This window comes from Parus major, chromosome 1A (assembly GCF_001522545.3).
Source record: "Parus major isolate Abel chromosome 1A, Parus_major1.1, whole genome shotgun sequence".
Classification (NCBI taxonomy): Eukaryota; Metazoa; Chordata; class Aves; order Passeriformes; family Paridae; genus Parus; species Parus major.
Genome location: NC_031773.1, coordinates 10995463 through 11010510, shown reverse-complemented (window position 1 = coordinate 11010510; position 15048 = coordinate 10995463). Strand labels below are relative to the sequence as shown.

Below are 15048 nucleotides of genomic sequence, written 5' to 3'. Positions count from 1 at the left end.
GGGCAAATCAGCAACTCCCAGCACACTCAGAGATGTCCCCTCGGAGGTTTGTAGTGCTTCCTCAAATGCACATCTTAAAAACCACTGCCTGTGTCAGGAGGGCAGCAGATGACAGAGATGTACACACATGTGAGTATGTCCACCTCTACACAGGTAAGCACTTACAATACTTAATGTGCTCCAGGAAATTATAATATATAAATATCTGCAACTGCTACTTAAGTCAAAAGCAATATAATTAATTTATATAGAGTCATGCACATATAAAAATGTAAAGATGAAAACCCACCATATTCTGGGACCTGGCCTGTCCCACGTTTCAACAACAGTCGCACTCTCCTGCCACCAGACTTGATTAGCTCTATTGCTCTGGCATGTGTCATGTCCCTTGTGCTTTCTCCATTGATTTCAATTATTTGATCTCCTACCTGTCAGGTAAGAAGAATATTGAGTCAGACAGAATTGCAGTAAAATGAGTGTTTCAGAAAGAGACATATTCAATGGATCACAGGTTACTTGAATGACAGACAGACACATCAAGGTAAATTTGTTCCTGTCTATGTGAGGAATATTACTGGCAGATCAAATAACCTCCAAAGTGGATTCTGAATATGGTGTATCAAATGCTGCTTGTCTTCTGCTGAAATCAGCGTAATGCCTTTGTAACTTGCTCACATCTTCTGTGTGTAAGAGGCTTTGTTGAATTGCTTGATATGGTGGAATCACTGGAACATTATCTGTGCTACTCTGTAACATGCAGTTTTGTGTGAGCCTGAGAACTTTGTCCCACTTGCTGTTTTCATAGGGAAAAGAGGTTCAAAGCACAAATATAAATTTCCATCATTTGAATTTCCAAACCTTGGTAGTAAAGTTTCACACCAAATTACGAGTCATTATGAAGCACACTATTAAACAAAGAAAGGTTAGTGCTATGACACAGGACAAGGAGGTTTGCTGGAGTTCAAACAGCATGCTTTGAACTATTTACCACAGGATCTTTTTGCTGGGAGTAAGCACAGCCTATGGCTGAACTGTCTAGTTAGAGCAGCTGACTCCAGGGTTCTGATTATGGATTTGTGCCGCTCATCTCCTGGCCAACTTTCCAGTCAGAGTTGGCTTCATTATTGTTTTTCTGCTCTATTTCTACAGCAGTTAAATGTGCCACTGATGTCTGCATCTCCCATCCACCCTTATTTCCCTGACTTTGCTTCCAGCCTGCATGTTTTGGTTTTGGCTGGCTTTCCACACGGAAACCTTCTCCTTTGGTAGGGGAGCTGCTCCCTTCTGCTGTGCCTGGTCAGTGCAGCAGAGAGCACATGCAGGGAGCAGCGCTGCACAGCCTGTTGAGACACCCCTTGGAGAGAGCCTTGAGCAAACAACACAGCGAGGTGACATGTGAGCCTCCTGTTGGCAGCACCACAGCCTTTGGAATTCGTGCCTTGCAGAAGCCTCCCAGCCCCCTTGGAAGGGCAGCCATAGTGACAGCCAGAAGGAGGGATGATCTCCTGGTTCTGCTAGAGGCGCAGGTCCAGGTGATGGGCAGCCAAGAGCAGGGCATGAGGGTGAGAGCTGAGTGGGTCAGCACACTCATTTGTCAGTGCCAGAGGAGCACATTAGTTCAGCAGGATCTTACCTGCCTCAGTGTGCACCTTCAGCTTCCTCATTACACTACAACAACAATGCCTACACATCCTAGAGCGGAGATTATACAGACTTCAAGGTGACATGCACTTTCTTTCCCTCTTATATGACTATCTTAACAAAACCCGCTCTTAGCTGGCCTTGGACATTAAAATATCTTGTTTTGTATGTTTCTTTGCTACAATTGTGTTTCTGTCAGCTTAAAGTGTAATCCTTCAGAGGTTTTCCTTCTTTCCTGAGTTTGAAATATAGTATTTACCAAATAAATGTGCACAATATGAAATGTCAACACAACTCCTAACATCAAAGAAAATTGGGAAAGATGTCAAGAAGTTATCTAGTCCTTACTCTTGCTCACAGACAGAAAGAATGCTAGTAGAAGTACTGTGGCAGTGTTTCTCGATAGGAATGAATAGAATTCACACTTTGTCAATAGGAGCTGCATCCTCCCAGGATCCTGTATGTGATCTATGCCGGTACTTTGCATAGCTAAAAAGCCATTGATCCAAATAAAACCTATTAGCCTTGCTATCACACTTTGTAAATGCTACAGAACTAACAGTGGGGGGAAAAAATATCAGAATTATTTTTTGCAGGATTATTTTTGCAGTGCAAATTTTTTCCTGAGCCAATTTTCTCTCTTATAAAGAAGCATTTGGTTGTATCATGCAGTGCAAAATTTGAAATATTTCTGATGGTCTTCAGGCCACACTGACAAACAAAACAGGTGCTCTCTGTCTCATGGTGAGATCTCTCCCAGCTATGGCCATACAGGGCTCTCTGCATCCCCCTGAATGCAGTTGGTGCATTCAAAAAGATAAAATCTGTGTTACCACTACTGTAATACAGACAGAAGACAGATTTGTAGCATCTCCATAAGGATATTAGTTAGGTCAAATACAGACAAAATTCAATGATTTTGGGAAAACCTCCTTCTAAATGTCATGAAACAATTAAACCTCATAGAAATCCTGTAAAAGTGAAGTCAGATTTTCAGAAGGCTTAAGGACAGCTCTTTTTTTTTTTGTGCTACATTGCCTGGGTAGACCATATTTTGCAGAAGGTATTTAAAATGTTCTTGTTAGCATGTCATGAGAAATTAGATCAAATGAAAGAGGTGTTTTTTAACACTCCTTGATGAATACCTTTTAAAATTAGTACTGAAAGCTGCATAGAGAATGTACAGTCCTTCAAATAAAATCTTCTGCACTCCAGAGCAGAAACACAGAAAGATTTCAATACAGAGTTTAATATGTAAAAAGGTTAAGTTAATGTCACATTTTCCCCTTGCTGTTTGCCTTCATTCTGTTTTCACTGGTCACTATACAGGAACTATCTTTGTATTACTGTAACCTTTTCTGTATTTCTGTGAATTTGAATTTTTTTTTCTTTGTAGCCAGCACATAGCTCATTTGGTATTTTCTTTCATTATAAAATATTGTGGTTGATTTGATATTTTCTTTTCTTATAAAATGTTATGTGCAAATAACTTGAGAAAGCTTAAAAAAAAGGGCTAGCATCTTGGTTATGTGGCTGAAGGAGGGGAGAGAAACAAGTTTGCAAAACTTATGCACTCTGAAATCTACATCAGAAAGGGTGAGACCAGAGGTATAATGAACAGTTGCAGGAGCAGTGGGTTAATTGTATTCCCTGCTTTTGTGTCTTGTGGCTGACTGATGTACAGCTGAATTATACTGCCTTTGCAGCACAACCCTAGCTCTGATTAGATGAGAAAACAAGGAAGAGAAATGTTGTCAACACTCTTACTTCAAGAAAAGCTTCAATTAGACTTTACACTCATGTCTGGAAATTCACATGAAAGAGAAAACCTTGGCTAAGGAGTGCTTCCTCATGTGTCAGTAAGGTACAATTCTTGTTTTTTTCCTGCAATTAAACCTTGATAACCTCCCCTTCCTTTCCCTCCATGATGCAGATTTTCTTATGGCTGATATGGGAGGAAAGCCTGATGTATGTTTTCTCTTTGTCCAGGCATTCAAACATGCTTTCTCCCTCAGCTTTTCTACTGTGAAATAATATTTTAGATTTGTGGAGTTATTTCTGTCTTTTCTAAATCCAGTGATTTTCAAAGAGGATCTTAGATATACCCACATATTGAGGATACACCAAGGTGAGGCCAGAGGTAATTGCAAGCATAAAATCAGTGTCTGCTACATGGGATCCTCATTTCTCTTTTTAGGATTAAATATTGATTCCTGCAGTTTATGCCACACAGCATTTCTCTGCACTTCTCTTCTGGATCCTTCCATGTCTGTTTACAGCATCCAAACTGGAGATATTATGAAGGTGGGGGGAGGGGGGGTAGGTAGAACAGATAAAAATTATAACATTCTTTCCACATTTACTAATAATGTTCACAGAACAAATTCTTTGACTTTTTGTAATATATCAGATTTGCACCCCATGGTCAGTTTGGATTCTGAACAGTTATCTCACATTTTAGATTGGGCACCTGATTTCTCTGAGCAAAACTAAGCACTCTGCACCTCGGTGAATTTTATCAGTTAACTGCTTTAGTACAAAATTTTTATTATGAAGCAGTCTGTTTCTCAAAGACTTTTTAAACTCCCTATGGATAGTGGCATATGGGCATCAGGAAATTTTATTTTGTTATTTATCAGTAGGTCTCCAATTATTAATGGAATATTGAACTGAGTTGGTTTCATCCCAGATGCCTCAGAACCACACTTGTAATTACTGTTAAGGAGCAAATCATTCAGCCTTTGAGAGGAATTATTGTCAGTAACCATGTTAAGAGATTCCACCTAGAGCCTTTTTTCCTCAACCTTTTTATGTGAATGTCATAGAAGCTAGTGTTGAAAAAGAAAGGAAGATTGTACATTCTCCTCCCCCTTTTTCCACTTAGAAATAAGAATGAAAATCAGACACAAAAAAGGAAAAATAGACTGGTGTGACAAGGTTTGCTTTCCACAATTCATGCCAGTGAATTTTCTCCACTTTTTGATAACTTGTAACAAATTATTTCTGAGGACAAAAGGGAAATTTCTTTATTTGACTTTAAAAATAGGGTATATATTTTGCTTTCTCTAACTTTCTTGTCCTCCATGAATTCTTAGACATAATTACTAAGAGTCTATAAATTTACCTTAGTTATTAAGTATACACGAACATCAGCAAGTTCTGCAAACTTGAATCTAAGTATGCTTTAAGCAGTTTCTCCTGATTCTGATTTATACTAATTTCTCTTTATGTTTCTTCTGAACATCTCAATGGAGACTGATACAAAGAAAACTGAATATTTCAGCCATCTCCACAGTCTCATCAGGCAGTAGATCTCTTTTTTTCCAGTTCTTCATGTTTCTTTAAAGACTTTCTTGAAGATGTACCCTTTCCCAGTCCCAACAGGCAAGCCCTGCACGAGGGACACTCCCCAGACTGGCATCACCTCTGGATTTTACCCTTCCTGGCAGTCTTCAGCAAAGACTGCAAAGCTGGACTGATCTACCTCTATGTCCTCCAGATGTTCCCAGCAGCTTACAAGGGTGAAGTGTGCTGGCAAGACAGCCTGGGAAGCTTGCCTGGCTGCTGCCTGAGCTGTATTTATTCTGAAGAAATGTGCTCTTTGCAGCTAAGAATCTGGAAAATTTATACACATTGATTTTGCGTTGTGATTCTTCCTGAAGGGTATGACCATTGCTGAATTTCCATGCTGTTTGGGATAAATACCTACCCAAACCCACTGGTTCCCCTCCTAACCCAAAGCCACTTGGTAAGCAGAATGCTCCTCTATTATTTTCTTACAATGTGCAAGCACAAAATAAACATTGAATGCTTCAACCACTTAATGTTTTGAGATTTGAATATTAATGATATAAATGTAATTATGAAAGTAGTTTGTGTGCATGAAAAGTGTTTCTTTTAAAAAAATCTGTTTCAGTTCGAGTTAATTCAGATGCTCCATCCATGTGTAAGAGCAACTCAGCTATAAAATTGGGCAACATGTTTTCTGGCAATAATGAGAAGGCAATATTTGTAAGGAATGTTTAAGTGACATCACTATTGATAGGTTAATTAGAAAGAAAATGGTAAAGCTTCTCCAAATCATTAGAATAAAGTGCCTCAAGTACATGTGGGTTTATCTGCAGAGCCTTTGTTCTGTCCATATTTTAAAGCAATTATTACTTGTCTTGTTAAAACCAAGCTGACCATACACACAGAGTTTCAGAAACAGGGTGAACCAGAAGGGAAACACATATAGCTTTTATGTAGTAAAGAGGTTTTTCCTTGCTTGAGTGTGCTTTTAGACGATGGATGAGAGCCTTGTGTATGTTAGCCTCTGTTGGCATGTAAGGAGCAGTCTCTAAGCAGGTGTATAGTTCCCTGTTGCATGAAATTTAATTAATTGTGTATGCACATTTTCAGTCTATGTTAAATCTAATGATAAAAGCAGCCTCAAATGATTTGTGTGAAGGGCATTCCTATCTGTCATTTTATTAATGCATTTTATAATTAAATCTCAGGAAAGAGACTAATCACATTTCATTCTTTTTATATGGGCATTCTATTTTTATAACTGAAACACTTTGACATGTTATTTGTTGTGGTTGTTATTGTCAATTGGTCCAAAAGGCTGAAAAATTGTCTGTACTTGGAGACCAAAAGCAACTCCAGAGTACCTGTTTTGGTGAATTTCCAAGTACTGTCAAGCTCTAGCACTTATCCACAGGCTGGATAAGTGCTGTGCAAATTTCCTCACAGCAGAGGATCTGTACTGCCTGGAAATCCCAGGTGTAATACATAGCTTGAGCAAAGCTATGAGGTTTTGGTAATCTTGGACTCCCTGCAGTGCATTTTAGGTATGTGAGCTCGGATGTCTCAGCAGGGGACACAGAATTTCTCTTTGGGGGGATTACACTAACATGTCCCCTGCTACTTTTGAACCAACCACATAAAAGTTTGGAGTGGAAAAGTATTTTTTTTTCTGTGACCAACCAGCTATTTAAGCAGGTGCAGCTTCTTATCCCTGGAAAGGCCAGGCCTTTTTTCTCACAGAGAGACGGTCTTGACTCCTGCCCAAAAGAAGGGGGAAAGAGGGGACACAGGACATGGTGCAGAGCAAGAAAAGGCCTTCACACCACTCCTCAGCAGGAGCTCTAGCTTTTTTCTTTTCACTTTTTCACCTTTTCCTGAGAGAGAGAAACAGTAGTGATATTTGAGAAAGAGAGCTTGGAAAGAGGAAAATGTGCTTGCCTGATTTCAAAGAATGGGGAGTGCAAGAGGGAAAAATGGAGTTTTCAGTCGTGAGGGCTGAAAAGACAGCATTTCTGGTACTACAGTATACTTGATGTCTTTTGCAACATTGCTGCAAAATAATCCATGTATATGTGAAATAAAGCTGTCAAAGATAAAAGGAGAATGCATTGTCCTACTGTATTTGATACACTATTACTTTTTTTAAAACTGAGGTGGGATAGCTCATTGTAGCATAATGCAATATTAATAACATGTACCTCACCATTACAATCAAGGATGGGAAGCTATGAAAAGGAAGAAGAAAATTTTCTGGTATCTTCTTGATGGTCTCAGGCAGTTCTCCTCAGGCAAAAGCAAAGTAAATTCAAGCTGATTTTATAGATCCTACAGAGAAACCCGAGCATGGAGATTCCTTCATCCAAAGTTGCATCCATGCAGCAAAAGAGGACCAAACCAACTACAACAATATAAAGATGAAACCACAAAAAGATTTTGAGGAGTAAAAATGCAGAAATGTAAGATCTAAGACGATATTTTCAAGCATACCAGAGGCACGGAGTCTATCAGATCTCTAAAGATAGTTTGGGCACAAGGTAGAAAAGACTTCAGAAAGCAGATTAATTCTTTGCCTCAATGTTCACTGAAGAGGAGGGCAGCAAAACTCCTGCAGAGGGTCTGCTCACTGCAGGGCTGAGTGAGGAACTGACTCCAACAGCAGGGTCAGTGGCAAAGATTTTATAACAGACTGATGAAACGGGTAGTGAGAAACCACCAGAAGCAGATGACTTTTATCCTCAGTTCTAAAGGAATTTGGATATGAAGCTGTTCAGCTAGTAGCTATAGGATATAATCTACTGCTTAAATCAGTAAATTGCTGAATTTCAAAGGAATGGGAAGTGGCAAGTGTGACACCAGTCTTTAAGAACGGTCTTGGAAAGTAACCAAGTGAGTCTCATGTTCAATTGAGCAGATGGAAGGAAGCAATAAGGATGGTGAGGCTTAGCTGGCACAAGGATAATGATGATGTAGTGGGAAAGGGTCAGTGTGGCTATTGTAGAGGGAAGCCATTCCTCACAGATCTATTGCAGGTCACTGGAGCTCTCAATGACTATATAGATTAATGTGATCTGGTTAGCATAGTGACATTTGCAGAAAGCTTTTAATACTAAAGTCTTCAATAGAGGCTCTGCTGTGGGATGACAAAGAATAGGGTCTTCTAGGCAGGAGATTAAATTCTAGGAAAAAAATGCTTTAAATAAGTGGTCAATTTTCACAATCAAAAGTCTTTACCACAGAGATTATTCTGCTCGGCATACTTGCAAATGGTCTGGGGATGAAGTGATAAGATTTGCAGACAGCACATTACCATGCTGTATTGTCATATCTAAACTTAAAAGCCTAAAAAAAGATGGCACAATCCTGTGTGCTAAAGCAGCATGTAAAATCCAGTGGTGCTGAAAGCAAAGCATCAAGTATAGTACATGTGGAAAATTACTGACTTCATCATCTAAATCAGCCATCACCCCTGAAAAGACAGATCCCACAGTTCTTGTGCTGAGCTCACTAAGCTGAAAATGTCAGCACTGCCAAAAACCCAAACAGAATACCAACTGTTAGGGGGAAAGTGGAGAATAAAGGAGAAGTCATTGCTGTGTCATTTAGGAGCACCAATATCCTGAAAACTGCAAATTGTTCTGGTGCTTGCACCTCCAAATGAATGTGATGCATTGAGTAATGGTTTGGAGGAGGCCAATGAGGCTGGTCAGGGGTAAAGAGCAGCTGCCTTTTGATGAAAGATGGAATAGAATGGTAAGGTTCTGTGGGAAAAAAGTGGATATGATGTAGATGAATAGAATAGAGAATAATATGGAAAATGATGAAGTAAGTTTTTTGTATTGTAACTACAAACAAATAAAAAAGGATTTTTCTTCCAAACATTGCAGGCACTTAGACTTGGAATCCATTACATCTGGAATGTCTAAGCATGAATACATTCAAATAAATGGTTAAAAATAGTCCTAGCACTGAGACCTAGCATAGAAAAATCTATAAGCTTCTGACTGCCAAGGACTTAGATGTTATATGCAGTGAAGAATCATTTAATACTTTTCCTTTTCCAAGCACCCATTACTTGTTTTTTCTGGAATGAGGATTCTAGGCTGGTATGGAGGCAATGGGCCTCATATCTCTCCTTTTATCTTCAGAGATGATCTTACCCAGCTCCCACTTGTGATTTGGGAAAACACAGAAGAGAAGCCTATGTCACTCCTGTTGCTGGATGAAGTGTTTTAGTTATCAGAGCAGCATTGTGTGGTTTGCTAATTTTTTTCCTAACACTTGATTCTTAATTTTTCAGTTAGGGTTAATTAATTTTTTAGACCCGAAAATCTTCAAAAATATTCCATAAATCTCAGATTTAAATACAATGCCTGCCTGCCAACTAAGTATTTTAGTCTTAAAATTTAATACTAAACTATTTTTATCGAGATTATTAACTTTTTTTTTTTTTCCACAGCTGGCTTGAAAGATTTTGCTACGAGGCATAGAGTTAGAAGGATGCCTTGAGTGTGTCAAACTGGATACATTTTTGCAAGAAGGATGTTAATTAAGCATGTTAGAGGAATACTTTTCCTTACCCTTCTGCAAACAAATTCTAATAAACACACACGGATTTTTGGAGGAATGCTGAATAATAGTTCACCTATAGTTAATTCACTCTTGATTTATTAAGCTTTTATACTGTCAAAATATATTCAGGATCCCTGAGGGTCTCAGTTTGCATTTCTTTGTTGTGCAGACAGTAGAATGTTGATCAGCTTTATGTCTGCATGTCAATATATTCTTTCTTGAGTTCTGCCAATTACACTAACCCGGCACTGAGCTCCTCTTGCCACAGGCTGCCATCCAGCCCATGCGCTTGAGTATCCCAGCTGAATTCTCTGAGTTCAGATCAATCACACCGAGTCTCACTACAAGTGAGGTTGGACAGTGATGTATGTAGTAGGGAATTGGAGAGTGAGTTAGATTACCCCAAAGGGACATGCAGTTCGATGGGAAAGCATAGCTAACATCTTCCTGTACTGTTCAGATGGATCACAAATCACAGAATAAATGGATGGGACTAAGAATATCTTTGTCTTTTTGTTCCATTGCAATGACAGTGTTGACATTCACTGAATGCTTATTATGAAGGTAAGATTTATATCACTGCATAAAGTAAGCCAGGTATGCTGCAGGTTTTAAGAGTAAGTGCTACTTATGTAGAAAAAATGGGCTACTTAACTGGCATGAAGCACCCTGTGGGCATTTGTCTTCCAGATGTGTGCACAAAACCTTAGTCAAGCTGCTGCTGGTGGAGCACTGTATGCTCCTGGGGTGTACTTCTGCCCCTGATGTGTAGGATTATTCCATATATTAGTGACTTTTCTGTGGGGTTTCTGACAACCTTCTCAAGCTCTCACACACATCAAGGATTCAGCAGATGAATCCCTACTGTGCCAGCACACCATGTGGAGAAAACCTCTCTGGCTCCTAGTACCTATCACTGCTCCTCCTATCTTTGTGTTTGCTGTGATTAGAGTAAACTTGCAAAGAGGCTTCCCACCAGCAATATCCACTTTCCTCCAATATTCTGAACATAAGACTACACTGCTTTTTAGGACCTGGAGAACCTGAGGATTTTTATGAGTCACTCGGAAGTATGTCAGTCTTGTGCTTTCTTTTCAATCTAAAACAGGATTCCAAAGTATGCTGTATCAGAAATTAAAGATTAAACTGGTAAATCCTTCACTCATTTTTGAATACTGGGATTGCCTTAAATGTTTGTAAAAACTCATGACTGATCAAGATATTCCTGCATTCTTCCTATTTCCTAGCTGCAGCTTTCTTGATTGGATAAAGAAATGGCTGTATCTGCCACCTACTCTCTTACTGTGTGACAACTGTTTCTCTCTATTTTTAATGCTTTTTGCTCTAATCACCCTCAAGCTGAGCTGAGCTACTTCTTGCTAACTATACTTACTGATTGCAACCTTAGGTAAGGTTAGACTGCAGGAAATCATCCTTTAATGTGGGACTAATCACTGATGGAGCATCCCAAAAAGATGCTCTGTTCTTCATTAACAAGGAATCTCAAGAGACACTCTACACGAGTGAGGAGTAAATGCAGATTGTGGGGTCTACATGGAAAAGTGCTTTCAAGGATTTCCATTTACTGTAGGATAAGAAATTTTACATTCTTCCTTTTAAGCTTTGATTTGATGGTCACTGACAGAAAACAATCAGTCGTGTTGATGAGTGCTTTTTCATATTTACCCATTTTCCATATTCCTTTAGCAACAGGACTACAAACAGCTGAGATAACCCTGTGAAGACTTTGTTCTGGACGGACTGAAGAAATACAACAATAATCAGAATCACTATGTTAGAAGGCTCCTATGTATGAAACTACAGGAACTGCATGGTTTCTGGTACAAAATTTGGTTGTGCAATAGGAATCTAACAATATAGTCAATATGATATGTGGTAGTCCAGGCATTTCTGTTGGATTTTCTCATCTCTGAGATGCAAGACAACAGGAACTGAAAAGCAATTTTAAAAAAGAATGAAGATATTTTGCACATGTTAATATAGACTAAAAAACTGTGTCCATGGAAGCTGTATTACATCCAAGCTTCAGAAAGGGAATGATTCCTTGTTTGGTGGAAACAGAACAAATCTACTAAAACAAATTACAAACTAATCTACTAAGAACCTAAAAATCAAGGGCTGCAAAGATGGGATACAGTGACTAAGTGACTAGATGAACACCAAGCTAAATGTGTGCAACACCTACCAATAAAGAAAGATGAAATGGAAAAAACACCATGATGAAACAAAAGAGAGACTTCTATTTTGCATGGCATAAAAGACTTTCCAAACATTGTAGGGTTTTAATTAACTCATCTCTGACTATCTATTCACTGAATCCAGAACAACTTAAGTGATTTCAGAGTGCCCTGGCTTGAGGTGTTTGGAAATGTCATATTCCAGGGAGACAGGTTTATATTACCTTGTTAAACTCCACAGTTGTACAGCATTTAGAGAGCCCAGATGCCTACACATCACCTGCTCCTTTGAAAAGCCTGAAGAGTCCTAATGGTAACAATTTTATTCTGTGAGACATAGTCAGCTATAGCCAACTATTACATGCCACTCTACTGCTCAGAAGCCTGGACTCCAGACTTTTCAAAGGGGACTTAAAGTTATTTGTCCTATGGCTCAAGAGAGGGCTTTAATATCAGATTATGAGTTTGATGGGAGGTCTGTAACTCTTTTGCAAATGTGATTTAGGATGCATACAAAGGGAAAAATACCAGTTTTGAATGTTGCTGAATGGTCCTACATGGGTCTTGACAGCAGTTTTAAATGTAATATTTATGTCCTCCATGATTTGAAACTTTAGTTCTGTTTCCTTCCAAATAAGAGACAGACACCCCCTTTCTGCCTGCCTTTTCTGACCCTTGGCTCTTGAATATCCAACTCTCCCCTTTTGCTAGAAATAATTCTCGGTGTGGGTAGATGAATGTTTCTGAATAACCACAAATAAGGCTGGTGTGAACTTTATTATTATGGGAAATTATTAAATACATGAACTCTGCTGTTTTGCAGAATGCCATGAAGCTTCCCACAGCATAGATTGGTTACTGGTGTGAGCATCACTGCACTGCTCACTTGGCAAGCTGGAACAACCAAGCAAGGCCACACAGACTCTTATGCAACAACACAGAAGCTCATAATTGACACTACAGGAACCTCCTGTCCATTGTGCCTGGTTTTATCTCCAGCTGTGTACCACTGAAAGAAAAAGAAGGATGCAAACCACAAAAAATGCAACAAACAGGAAAAAAGACTGAAGAATCTAAGCAGAAATGTGGAGCATGAAAGACAAAGAATTCTCTTGTGCCTGGATTTCAGATGTCTGTCCTGCCAAAATATAAGAAAAATATACAATAAAATAAGAAAAATAATATAGTATAAGGAGATATAAGGAAGCTGGAGATAGGGCTAAATGGTGCATTAGGACTGAGAAAAATGAGTTGACAAGACAATGAAACTAGAGATGTCAGAGATGAGATACATGGCTTTTGTGGAAAAAAGGATGTAGCTCACATAGTGACAAAATGACACATATGTACACTGCCTATAAAAGCACATTTCACCCTCATTCTTCACGAATTTCTTGTTATTCTGGACCTTTGCAGCCCTCAGCCACAAGCTCTTTGTTTGACAAAGGTTTCAATAAACATGCTGGCTGCTGGAGATATCATTCAAAGCAATAAGAGATCGGTTGATTGTATCTCATGTCTAGCAAACACTACGACCATGTTTAACAATTCCCCTGAGAGCAGAAAGGAACTTATTCCTTCCTTCTGAGACAGGAAGGGATAGAGATCTGCAAACAGAGCTCTACCAATCATCGTCCTCTGCACGAGGAAAGAATAAAATATGAGTTAGCATGAACCTTATCTAAATGGACCTGTAAAATTGTTTCCAGTACTCTCTGAATCTTCAAAGGCTGTGGGGACTGTGCTCCACAGTGTTTGTGTTGTGCTCCTCATCTCTGGTGACAGTTTCAACTCAATATGACTGTCATTGATGTGTGTGTGCCGTGTTCTTGCCCTGCTCTGGGACTTGGGCCTTGTGGCTTTATTCTTAATATTGCCATCACCAACTAGTTTCAGTGTTTTTCTCTGAATGCTAGGATTGCTTGAGAAATGGAATCCTGATGTGCTGAGATGTCTGCCAGTCTGGGAAAAGATAACAAAGGCACAAATAGTTGCCCAAAAAATGGTTATTTTAATACTTCTTTGTCTTATGGAGCACAGACATAGATAGTTTTTTCAGAAGTCACCATTATAGCTTGCTCTCTGCTCAACTGTCAGAATTAAGTCAGTTAGATACATTTTATATATCTATATATCTATAATGTATAATGTATATCTATATATCTATATATTTATATATCTACAATGTAGAATTTATAATGTATGTATCTATATATCTATAATGTATCAGTAGATACATTTTATATATCTATATGAAATACACTGTCAGTATTTAATTCCAGTGTAGTAATGAGGTTCTCCCTTACAGCAGTCTCCTGTGAGGAGCTGCCATATATCTTATCTATAAACTGCAGTAAAATCTTGCCACAGTAAATTGTGGTGTATGACCTGATGTGATTTTATACAAATCTGCACTTACAGTTCTGGGTCTCCAGCACTGGTTGAGAATAGTTTAACAGCCACATGGGCAGAAGATACATGCAAAGAATCAGTTTCCTGTAGACCTCTGTGTCCTTTGATGGGCATTTCCTTCCCATGTCTAATGATAGATGAATCCAAGTCAAACTAAGATATATGCTTGGGCTTTCTGCAGAGTCTGTGGGCTCAAATAAAGGCTTCAGTGCATGTGAAGGTGCCATAACTAAGTGTAAGAAGACCATGAAAATTTTAAACCTGATTCGATGGGAATAATTTGTTGAACCTCAAGACTTAATGCAGTGTCTATCTAGGCTGGCAGAAAGTGATCCCCAAGTAGAAGAGCAATAGGATCAGAAAACTGATGAACTCTGTATAACATCAGCTCACTGCTCTTCCACCTTTCCAGTTCTCAGGACAATTCTGCAGAAAATCAAAGTAGAAAGCTTCATCTGTAATGAAGTGTAATAATGGATGCAATAATGGAATAATGATGCAATAATGATTGGAAATGGTGATGTGATAACGAACTTCATAAAACCTTTTTCTTTCTTACATCAATCCAGACAGTTTTGGCAGGGCCAGTGGAAGACCATCACTTCTTGGGCCTGTTCTATGAGTCTGTTCTTTGTCTGGTCACAAGTCTCACTGAAGTTCATAGAAACCTGAAGATCAAACTGAAATTTTCACTAAGGATGTCCTGATTTTGATGTCACTTTCTTCATCTTGTTTTATCATTGCTTTCTTATTCAGTTTCACTTTGCTATTACTGCCATGTTTTAGTCCTTCCATACTTACCTTCCTCAATAATGGACCTACTTTTTTTTCTTTTACAAGAGATAGCTCCATTCCAGCTCTTTATTTACATCTGTTTTCCTGTAATTACAGCTTTTACTTTAATATACTCTGCATCTGTAATTCCTAACACTTTTAC

At 38.8% G+C, this 15048-nt stretch overlaps 1 protein-coding gene across 12 annotated transcripts in view; it reads right to left on the bottom strand.

Annotated features, from left to right (window-relative positions):
• The window catches only part of MAGI2 (membrane associated guanylate kinase, WW and PDZ domain containing 2), a 702680-nt gene that overhangs the window by 21910 nt on the left and 665722 nt on the right, over window positions 1-15048 (bottom strand). For all 12 annotated transcript variants that reach the window (XM_015627313.3, XM_033514718.1, XM_015627312.3 and 9 more), the window contains one exon: window positions 290-428. In XM_015627313.3, the coding sequence (XP_015482799.1) occupies window positions 290-428 (139 nt within the window). The remainder of the gene's footprint in view (window positions 1-289; window positions 429-15048) is intronic.